This window comes from Diadema setosum, chromosome 16 (genome assembly GCF_964275005.1).
Source record: "Diadema setosum chromosome 16, eeDiaSeto1, whole genome shotgun sequence".
In the NCBI taxonomy this organism is placed as follows: domain Eukaryota; kingdom Metazoa; phylum Echinodermata; class Echinoidea; order Diadematoida; family Diadematidae; genus Diadema; species Diadema setosum.
This window is the reverse complement of record NC_092700.1, coordinates 15,678,099-15,689,970: the sequence shown is the minus strand read 5'-3', so window position 1 is coordinate 15,689,970 and position 11,872 is coordinate 15,678,099. Positions and strand designations below refer to the sequence as shown.

General features: G+C 39.0%; 1 protein-coding gene across 1 annotated transcript; it reads right to left on the bottom strand.

Annotated features, from left to right (window-relative positions):
• Window positions 1-1,230: 1,230 nt before the first annotated feature.
• On the bottom strand, window positions 1,231-11,194 carry LOC140239609 (uncharacterized). Its single transcript, XM_072319441.1, has 9 exons — window positions 10,885-11,194; window positions 10,123-10,280; window positions 8,834-9,035; window positions 7,232-7,396; window positions 5,392-5,573; window positions 4,844-4,916; window positions 4,163-4,327; window positions 2,450-2,594; window positions 1,231-1,342 (listed from the first exon to the last, which is right to left on the bottom strand). The coding sequence occupies exons 1-9, from the start codon at window positions 11,192-11,194 to the stop codon at window positions 1,231-1,233; spliced, it is 1,512 nt and encodes a 503-aa protein (XP_072175542.1).
• Window positions 11,195-11,872: the final 678 nt, after the last annotated feature.

The window sequence follows — 11,872 nt, the reverse complement described above, 5'->3', positions numbered from 1 at the left end:
ACAAGTTCACCTTCATTAAAGGACAAGTCCACCTTCATATACATAAGGATTGAGAGAATGCAGCAATATTAGTAGAACACATCATTGAAAGTTTGAGGAAAATCGGACAATCCGTTCAAAAGTTATGAATTTTTGAAGTTTTTGTGCAATCACCGCTGGATGAGAAGACTACTGCAGTGTATGATGTCACATGCATACAATAATATAAGGAAAATATAAAGAGAATTTCACAAAATTTCATCTTTTGAAAAAAGTACACATTCCCTTGACTCGTTACTGACATATGTTATGGGTAATATCATTCCCATTGCCTTTAGAAAGAGGCAAGTCAAGTGCTCTTTTATTATGCGAAAAACTGAAAGTGAAAATATGTTGAATTTTCTTTACATTTTCTTTATACTGTTGTACTCATATGACATCACGAGCCTTAGTAGTCTCCTCATCCAGTGGTTCCAACACAAAAGTTTTAAAAATTCATAACTTTTGCATCGATTGTCCAATTTTCCTCAATCTTTCACTGATGTGTTCTACCAATATTGCTGCATTCTCTTAAACCTTATGTTAATGAAGGTGAACTTGTCCTTTAAATCTCATGGCAACCAATACCAACACCTCTTATCAAACGAGGCGGAACACATCTTTAGCTAATCACTTCACAGATTCCCTTCAGTTGTCTATTGTCCAGCTAAGCTTGAATGTCAGGCCTCTCATATTTGCAAAGCTTCACAACTGTTTGTATGTCCGAAAATTATGTTGTGAAAGAGATTAAAGATTCAAAGAAACAGAGAAAAGATGCACAAAATGTCAACCTATGGTGTATAATATAAATTACACTTTAACCTGTTGAGGACACACTGATTTTGCCATAACACGCATTTCCCTTAAACACCCGCCCGAGTATTCTCGGGACTCGTCTTCAACGGGTTAATGTTTGGTGTTTTCAAAACACCAACACGTGATGTGCTTTGCATTGTCATCACTCACGTCACTGCCTGAGAAAAGTTCACCACATCGAAAAAGCTGTAAGATTATTTCTTTCTGCTCTGATGACTTCCAGTGGCTGTAGTTTAGCCTGAACATACTTCACGTTCGTGGTCTTCTACAGTAGCTGACAAGGCCCTGGGTGTCCTCTCCCCTGGTTTTATGCTCCCCACAGTGTAGTCCACGTGGTCCTGCCACAGTCTCCCCCACTCCCACCTGTTCCATTTTGCACCCCTCCTCTCAAACATGCTATGTCTGCTCTTCTCTGCCAAAGTATCGCACTGCCAGGTCTCGCTGTGGTAGCTTGCCCCTCCCTGGGGCTATAGCTTCCTCTTTACTCGCCGGCTTCTTCAGCTCTCTCCTGCAATGCAGAAACAACAAAGACAAAAACAAAAATTGCTCATGAAAAGAGAGCTTTTTCCTTGACAGGTACGTACATGTAGGTCTAAATTCATAAAGTAAGCAGGATCATTCCAGTTTACAAGATAGCTAAAGGTTTGCATAAAATTTACTTCTTTTTTTATCTCAGAACTCATGTTTATTTAAATGCCATGTACTAACTTGTGAAGACAGTAACACATTAAACATATTCCAATACTTGACCAATTTTTCCTTCATGCTTTGATGTGCAGATTTCCTCAGAACGTATCCAAAATGTCTCCGCCACAAATGTGATTAGTCTACAAAGAGATATTCTGAACGATCAATAGAATCGTACCTTTATTCTTCCCTATTCGCTGGTCAAAGTTCATATGAGTGCAAAACTCTGATCTAAAGGGAACAATTTCTGATTGCTATCAAAATATACTGCCCAGTGTTACAAAATTCCACCTTTAAAACACTTATGCAATAAATATGAATGAAAAACTGTGTTGCTGATTTGAGTTAATCAACTGCCTTTGGTGTTGATCCCACCCCTCCCCCCCACCCCCCCCCCCCCGAAAAAAAAAAATAATTTGAGTGCCCAATTTCTTCAATATTAAAGAAAAACACATGAAAAAAAAAACAAAACACACACACACACACAGAAAAAAACATAATTTGGACGACTGAGGTAACTACGTCAGACTGTAAATATAGTTGGCAAGTTGTTCTTAGTCCCAATCAAATTTTGAAAACAAAAAGGTAACACATGTATAATAAATCAAATCGTATCTAACCTGCAACTTTGAAGTGAAAGATCTTTATTCATGAAGTTGACCTTCAATTCATCGGGCTGACCACATCCTAATCAACTAATAGCACTGTTCACAACAACAAAATATTACAATAACTAAACTGACCTAAAAATAACAAATGAGCCATTTAAACAGAGGTCCCTCTCCTTTTACATTCTTAACCTGTTGAGGACGGGCTGATTTTGCTACAACACTCATTTCCCATAGACACCTGCCCGAGTATACCTGGGACTCATCTTCAATGGGTTAATTAACCAACTAACAGGCCCGACATGGCTCTGTTCACTCACTTTTTGTTCTTGGGTAGTGGAGAAGAGAAGATGGTCGTTTTGGAGGAGTTAATGGCCTTCTGCACCACATTGGGTTGGTGCATCTGTTCCCAGCTCATGAGCTCATAGTTGTCATTGCAGTGGGTGCAGCGTGCTTGGTTGGTCACTGTTCATGAGAGAGAAAGAAAATTTATATTGCTTCTAACTTCCTCTTCCTGTTGCTTGTTGTGTGCTTTTTTTTTACACCCACACACACACACATACAAACACCCACATGTACACCATCACACAGACTGGCAATAAGTGGATCAAACTGGAGAGGCTTTGTGCTTCAAAACATTAACCCAAAATTACTCAAACTAGACATGCTCTTGTCGTTACAAGAAGAATCTCCCTACCTTGAAGGTATTAAGGGGTTAAAGCCTCAAGGAATCCCTTTCAGATGACAGCATAAGGAGTATTAAGGTGAAGCTTCTTGGTGTTCTCAAAGTATCTTCATGCTAAATTTTCACTTGTTAGAAAAAGCCTTTCACTTAGTCATTAACACACACCTATTATGTAAATTTTGTATGTTACACTGTATCTTTGCTGCATTCTACATTCTTTCCTCCCTTACAGACAAAAATAACATGATCATGATTCAAGTATTAAGTATAAAGTATTTACACATATTGTACACACAGCTACTGCTGAGAATTAAAACAAGAATTCTGCTCGTTTCTTTTCAGATTTTTTTTTTTAATACACCTAATTCTTTTTCATAATGCAATGAAATTGTGAAAAAAAACAACAACAACATATATCTGCTGCAAAAGTGGTTGGTAAGAATGAGATCTTAACAATCTATTCCACATAAGCCGTACAAAAGGATAATGCCCATTCACAGGTCTCTAAATATTCCACAGATTTGTGAGAATGCATCTAGTTGCACTAATGAAAAGCATATGCAAGAAAATGCAAGGAATATAAAGTACGCAAGCATGTGGCATTTCAATTTTACCATATGCCACAATGTCTTAGATTGTCAATCTTTCAATGCCCATGTGGCCATGAAAACATGACAAGAAATGGAGAAATCTTGAGAATTGAGCAAGATATAAGCATACATGTATCTTGCCGACTATGTTTCTCAGTTGTTGATCTCTCCATGCCAAATAACTCTTTGTTTCTATAAAAACTTGATAATAACTTCTTTTTGTGAAACTTGTAAAGAGGTACGAATGACCCTGTGGAGATCATCAGGTGGCATTTCTGGCCATGAGGTCAAGGGACGTAGGGTACAGCATTATGGTTGAAAGTGTACATTTCAAGCATTACATCAAACAAAATGTAGCAGCTTCTGCTGAAAATTAGAATGAAAATGACATGTTTCTGATTCTCTTTCCTTCATCTTGTCTTGCTCTCTCTTTTAAAGCCTCTCTTCACTCCTTGTGTCTTCAATTCTTTCTATTTTTGCCACTCTGATACAGATTACACTCTGGTGTTTGTTTGATTTCTAGTTCTCATTGGTAATTTTCTTAGTTATAAATCTAGGTGTATCAGATGTCAATTTGATCCATGCCATGTGATAACAAGATTTTCTTCTTTTATTCTTTCAAGGAAAACTCTCCATCACAGGCCAGTAGAATCAAGGTGGAAATGGGAAATTTCAGGCCTGTATGCATCACATGTCATAGGATTTGGGGGGCTCAGAGTGTCTCCTCGTCTACTTGTTTCTTAAAAGAGCGCCCTCACCTGCCTGCTCCATCTTGACTGGATGTCCAAACCTCCTAGCGGTGTCCATGGGGGTCTCCTTCTTCTCGTTCACTGCCTGCAGGCTGGCCCCGTGCTGGAGGCAGCAATTGAAGCAGAGGTGGTGTCCACCGGTGGCTGCTAAGTGTGCCGGAGTATTGCCTGCAGCTGTAGGAATAAAAACATTGAATGAATGAAAACTATATAGACACACACACACACACAAAAAGAAAATAAATAAATAAATAAATAAAAAAATAAATAAACAAATCATAAATTCTAAAAGGTACTGGCCCTCAATAGTGTGACACAAAAAAGAGGATTATGCAATCTTTATTCATTTAAAATTTCTTTCAAGACATTTGTGCTGATTACTGAAGAACGCACTCTAATGTGCACTCCAACTGCCAGACAAAAAGCATACTCCAGTAGCAAGGGTTAAAAAACAATATTATGTTTTCAAACATTCTCAGTGATATGACATAAAAGGATCCTACTTTAATAATCTTATTCATTTCACTTCAAAAGAAGGAAAAATTAAGGGTAAAAATGTATGTGGTGGCTGATGACAGAGACTATAAACTAAAGACCAAGTGATATGACAATGTCATGTTTAATCAGTACATCTATAATCTTGACAGAAAATGTTTTATTCAGTTGACTTTCTAAACCAAGCTGGCTTACCATCTTGAGCATTGACATCACTCCCTTTCTCCAACAGCCAGTGTAGACAGGTCATTGACCCCTGGCCAGCAGCCTGTGAGTCACAGTGACAAATAAAAACTGGTTACTGTAGAGCACTACATTAACCACCTGTTCCACACTGACATGCTTCCTGTGAACATAGAAACCTATACAAATTTTGTAGTTCTAAAGTGACATCAGTAAACAATGAACGGCTTGGCATGCCTACTCTGGTGAAATGAATGGTGCTTTAGATTTGGCACAAGCAGCCATGATGTCCTCACAGCTCCATTGAACTTGTGTGTTCTAGTTTAACAGTGGTACATACTGCAGTTGCCATGGCAATATATACCAAAGAAGTGTAGTCTTCTTATCCAGCGATGACAGTACTGAAACTTTAAAAACTCATAACTTTTTAATGGATCGTCCTATTTTCCTCAAACTTTCAATGATGTGTTCTGATAATATTGCTGCTTTCACTCAAACCATATTTCTATTTTGGCTTTGGTTTCCTTTAACAATGGGTAGAGCGTTCAATGTTTTGTTACCAGGTGCGCTAGAGTCTTCCCATTGTTTTCCCGGGCCTCTTTGTTGCTGCCGTGTTTGACAAGGAACCGAAGGCAGTCCAGGTGGTTCTTGGCAGCAGCGTGGTGTCCAGCGGTGAACCCTGACCCGTCCTCGACCGTGGTGTCACAGTCGCTCTGAAGGAACAGCACCAGGCACTCCAGAGCTGAGGGCAGGGGAGAACAATGTGTATCAATCCCTCGAGGATGGACTGATTTTGCTATAACACGCAATTTCCATAGACGTGTGCCCAAGTATTCTCGGGACTCGCCTTTAACGGATTAAGGTCAAGAGTTTACAGGTCACCATGTGGGTAGACCAGGGCCCCATTTCATAAAAGATGTTAGGATCATAACTACAATTCTTGCTGGAATGGAAACTTCCCATAGCAGCAGCCAATCAGGAAGCTGAATTCTTGTTGCTACAATCTATGACAATTGCCATTCCAGCAAGAGTTGCTATCATATCAACTTTCAATGAAATGCAATGGGGCACTGAATAGGTCTGTGTTGCTCCAGAAAGAGGAGTAAAACATCTACAAGAATAGGAGAGAACTTGGTCAACGAGAAGAAAGGAGACAAAAATAAAGTAGAAGGTGTAGAAAGGTGAAGAGAAAAACAAGGAAATAAAGGTATTCGTTCTTGGAATTTCCTAACTCTTTAGATTGCCACAGTGCAAACCCCCTGTATGTCGTAATTATTCTGCAATGGCTTAAAGCATGAAAGCTTTGGGAAAATATGTGAATTGTTATAGGAGCATTTCTGCTACAAATTCAATAAAGCAACGTTGCAGAGAAAACTGCAAGCTTTGTCATGATGTAAATTCTATGACAAAGCTACAGCTACTTTCCTTGCAAATGGCTAGTATTCAGAACATCAATTTGACCCAAGTATGCAAATATGGCCCACAAAGAGTTTTAACCCATTGAGGACGAGTCCTGAGTAAACCTGGGCAAGTGTCTATGGAAAATGTGTGTTGTAGCAAAATCAGACGTCCTCAACGGGATAAGAACTGTTGGTGGGCCTGATTACAAAAGTAGGTATGTTTATAGTTAGGAGAAAAGGAGACTTCGAGGTTCATGGGTGAGAAAGGAGATTCAGTGAAGACTAAAGGTAACACTTTCTTGAGAAGTTCTAAAAAGGACTGTGGTGACAACTTTGACAAATTGATGGATTTTGATGATAAAAACTGTGAAGATATTACACAGCCTTTATTGACAGTAACAAAACCATTCTGACTTCGGTGATAAAGGAAAATATTTTAGAAAGAGAATTTAACAAATACGGTGTTCATGCACCAACAACACACATGCCATAACCCTGAAACTTGATACTCACAGTCCTACCCATATTATGTATCACACAAAAGACAGGCAGAGATTTGCACATCAAGTTCAGGACACACAGTTTAGAAGAGGTTCATAAAATAAGGTATCAACCACGCAAATTGTTCTCAGAATTTCATGAGGTCAGTAATGCAACAAAATTCGGCCTATCAGCTAGTGTGATGGTTAAATCGCCCCCTTTTTTGCACTCCTGATGTACTTGGTACTTTTGAATGCCCATTTGCAGAGATGTCTAGAAACTAATTGGCACTGATGAGAGATTTTATCACTCCCATAATTCCTAATATTGTGGCACCAGGGCCTTCCTGCTGAACAGAGCCACACTCCTATCTGTGTGGGCTTGTAATTAAAAACTAGGTCAAATCTGGATGGATTAATTACTGGATGATGATGAAAGTGTTTGGCAAGTTAAGCAAAGTGCCTGAGCATGTAACAGGTTAAACACTCTGTACAGCTCTATGTGTCACAAATTTATTCACCTCCATGCATGGCAGCAACGTGTTGTGGTCTGCGCCCACTGTCATCAGCGCCCTCTATGTCCATTCCCTTGGAAAGCAAGAAGTTGAGGATGGCTGGATGGTTGTGTTGGGAGGCAAAGTGGCAAGGAGTTCTCCCCTTCTTGTCCCTCAGGCTGCAGTCTGCCCCTATTATCAAGTAGAAGAGTCCAGAGTAAGAAGCGATGATGCAACATCAAAGGTGGATGGTTTTACTCAGATATAGGGCCCTACAGAAGGGAAAGGTACAGCAGCCATCGGGGTGATGGGAATGAATGCTTTGGGGTTTTGAGTTGATATCATTTTGATGGTCTTAACTACTGATATCAGTAAAACACAAAACAACAACAAAATACCCAAACTGAATTGATAAATAAATCATCATTATAGTAACACTACATAAAATAGGAAGAAAGTTTACCTGTGACTATTCATCACATAAATTTCTTTTTCAGCATTTGGGGTCTGCCCAACCTCATAATTTTTGGAATGATTTATGAATCCTTCTTAGTTGCTTTAAGAAATTGATAACTTGAAGATAAAAATAGGAGAAAAGAACATAAAATAAATATGATTTGTTAAGAGTGCATTCTCAGGCCTTCAGGTTAACTTTTGATACTTTATTGAAACAAAGCAAACAAAATTGTAGAAATTTCATCAAAATTGGGCATAAAAGACAATACTTAAGAGTTCAGCTATTTTCTTCAAACAGTATTAGATCAACTGCAAACCCACACACATACTAGGAGAAAATCTGATAAATCACAGCCCATGATTTATCAATGTGACAGTACATAATGCATACAATGCCTTTAAAGTTACCTTTAATAGGATATTGCTATGATTATCTTAATGATTTCATGGGAAGGACACAATTTATCCTTGCTGATTTTATGTTCAAAAAGGAATATCCATAGAGATCTATTCACAGATCAGTGAGTCATACAAGGGGAAAATGTCATCAGCTCCTCTAAAATATGTATTATGTGGTTGCTACTAACATCCCTGTCCTGTGAAACATATGAAACTGTTCTCTGTTTAACTTTCTAATTTGGAGTCTAATTTTGATAAATCTTCAACTTTTCTTTTTATCTGATCTTACTCTATCTAACATAGCCATTCTTAACATGATGTGGAATAGCACCTAATGTATGAAAAAAAAAAAATGTCAGCTTATTGCATTAGGTATAGGGAGAGATAAAAATGTCAGCTTATTGCATTAGGTATAGGGAGAGATAAAACTATCTCAGAATATGACCCATGTGGACAGCACAGGACAGTTGAAACCAGCACTGCGTGTTTGCGATGGGGGAAAAATAGAAGCAAAAATGAGCATTGAAGATACGTTTGATGCCATACAGTGTACCTATAACAAAGTATTTTTTCATCTTGGGTTCTGTTTCTACTACATATGACTGTCATTATAACAAAGTATGGCAGGTTTCTTTTGTTACATCACAATGTCATTATAGCTAAACAAATAAAGTATATAAACATCAGAGATAAAAATTTTGTGACCTGCATTTCTACTTTGTTGTAATGAACTTTTGTTATAAACATGTTAGTTATATCGCGGGCGCACTGTACCTGCTTCTTCAAGTAGTTTGAGGCAGCCCAGTTCACCGTGATAGGCAGCCATGTGACAGGCAGTCTGACCCAGGTCGTCTGCAGCGTCCATGTCTGTCACATGGATGAGAAGGAGCTTCAGGACCTCTGTGTGACCTCCGATACAGGCCTCATGCAGCATACCACGCCCCCCTCGCACCCTGATGTCTGGGTCTGCTCCGGCCTGTACGCACAGTGCAATGTGAACACAGTGGCAATCAAAAGTCAGAATAATTGTTTGTAGGCAAAGCAAGAAATTATGTTCAACCCTTAAAGGGACTGTATAGTACTGGTTGAGGTGGGGATTCATGTTTTGAACATTCCTAAGTGAGATAATGAGAAACCTCTTATGAAATATGAAAGAGCATGTAATTTCAAGAAGGATTCAACGTTTATTTGATGAAAATTGGTTTTCAAATGGCTGAGATATATTTTAAAAAAAGTTATAATAACAAAAGGTGACAGGCCACGCCTTTTATTAGGATCTCTTTGTTTTACCTTGTTTTTGGATATCTCTGCCATTTCAAAACCGATTTTCATCAAATAAACGTTTGATACCCCTTAGAATTGCATGCTCTTCAACATCTCAAGGAGTGGTTTCTGAATATCTCGCAAAATGTTAAAACCTAAATCCTCACCTCGACCAGAACTGTACACGCCCTTTAAACAGCCAGGAAGTTAATTACTATAATACCATAAGAGACAAAAGAAGTTTATCATGGGCAGTGTCACACAGACACACAACCATGCAAGTGTTGAGACATATTCAAATGCTATCTGGTATCTGCTGCACTGGATAGCACTGTGTCATTCCTTATTGCATCAAAAAAGGAGATTATATCACATATAATTATGAGAAAAGATGAAAGAAAATTATTGTGCATTGTTTGTCACATAATCAATCTTGTTTTAGCAATAACCCAATTGGCAAAGAAACAATATAATATGCACAAATTCAGACTATGAAGATGTAAACTTATGTTTCTCCAACCTTGAAATGAAAGTATTAAAGCATACAATCACGTGATGGAATTGTCATGCAATTGTGCTAGTGATATCATTTATGTATACTTTTCCGTAACAGAATCCCTAAAAGCTTGCTCATTTTGAGAACTTACTAACATGCAAGCTTGAGAGAGTTAGGTCTTGTAAATGTTTTCTTCAAGACTCTTATCATATCACAACAGACTTGAATTATACAAGACCTAGCGGGTTTCTGCGGGTGATACAGTTGAAACTTGTGTAATGGAACTTTACATTGCGTGACCCACATGCAATAATTCCTGCAGGGCCTCTGTCTGTCCATACTGCACAGCCTTCTGCATGGCCTGGTCGTTGCCCTTTGACCTGTAGGGATTCTGGGCGATGACCTGCCGAACCGTCTCGGTGTCACCCTTGGCGGCTGCATCCAAGAGGTCCATGGTGGAGTCTGAGGAACGTGCATGGAATATGTCCACAAAAATAGAAAGAAAAGTGTTAAACTTTGTCCGCCTGGCTACTGCAATGTCAGCCATGAGGAAGCAGCGATGAAACTGTCCTTCCTCCTCCATCTCCTCCGGCACTTTCACATTCTAGACCCAATCCTCATTCACCATCTCCAGCTCCCATCTGCTATCCTTCTTCCCTCTTCAGCTCTCTTCTCCTCAAACTATAATAAATCTGCCTATGGTATGGTGATATATCCATGTCAGGTATCATATTTCTCTTTTCTTTGAGTAGAACTGTCAGCTTTCACTATCATAAAATTTGTAATATATTTCACTCAATATTTGAGCACGAATCAACACAAACAGAAAATACAGTTCTAGAACTTCTGGAATTGTGACTTTGTTCCCTTGAGCAAAGTTTTGATATACAGTATATGCCAGGTATACACAAGAAATACAGGGCACAAAATAATAGCTCTTGGTAATACAATGTAGATAAAATAATGCCTGGAACTAAATAGGTTGCACAAGTTTAACGTTCGTAAGCATGCACTACTTTGCACAAACTTTACATCTGAGCATAGAACCCCTCGAGGTGGAACCAACCTGTGACAGATGGGTTTACAACAAGACTGGATGGTGTTCCTATGGTTGTCAACTTTGACTCAACCGAATTTTGTCTCCTCATGCTTGGTACGGCATTTGCTTTGACCTCTTCTGAAAATGACACAGAACGCTTGGCATGATATGTCAACAATTCACTAGACATCCCAAATGGTCTGTGGTCAATGACGTCAGCTGATGGCGCCTTGTGATCCGTCACTAGAAAGTCAATTTTTTCCTGAAACGGCATGGTTTTCTCTCGGTCCAGAAATGTCTGGATCTCCGGAGAGTCCCCCTTGCACTTCTTTGCCATTTTCTCAAGACTAATCACCAAGACTGTTGAACACATACAAGTGATCACTTGAGAGGGTAGACACAATTTATAGCTGCCTCTTTGTACCTCCTCTACTTGGCTCTGTGCTTCTGATGCACCGTTTCCTGGGAAGTGAGATGCATTGCTACAATCCCACGAATGCACACACTAAGAAACAATCCACCTGAAGTTTTACTTCCAATGGCCACAAAAAAGCAGGAACACTAAAATGGGAATTTCCCTGTCATAGATACATGTACCACTGTGATCTGTCCTGCTGTCGAGTTCACAATTATGCATGCCACTACCACTGTAACGCACTCTTCAAGAGAGAAGAAATATTACAGTGCATAAGGTGCCAATGAAGTAAGTCAATATAACTAGGTGGTTACCATGGGATAAACCCTTTGTTATCCCCAACACTGAGGTTTCCTCATCATCTGGGTGTTTGTACACAGAGACATTCTGTTGCCTGCTGACTCAATTTAATCATGCAGATATAACAACTCTTTGTACAAGAAAACTTGCTTGTAGTTCTCTCTGCTTGTAACTTAATATGCTTCCGAGAGTCAAACAACACGATGGAATGAAGACAATGTCTTGATTTGATCACTTTTCCATGTCGTAAATAATGCTTCATTCAATAAAGGTACTGCCCTGATAACTAGGTGGTTACCA

Bases quoted from the DNA above. Each gene is read 5' to 3' on its own strand.
- LOC140239609 (XM_072319441.1), bottom strand. From the start codon at position 11,194: ATGGCAAAGAAGTGCAAGGGGGACTCTCCGGAGATCCAGACATTTCTG. The intron at 7,397-8,833 runs GTACAGTGCGCC...ACTTGATAATAG, and splicing joins CAAACTACTTGAAGAAGCAG to GGGCAGACTGCAGCCTGAGG. The intron at 5,574-7,231 runs GTGAATAAATTT...CCCTGCCCTCAG, and splicing joins CGTTGCTGCCATGCATGGAG to CTCTGGAGTGCCTGGTGCTG.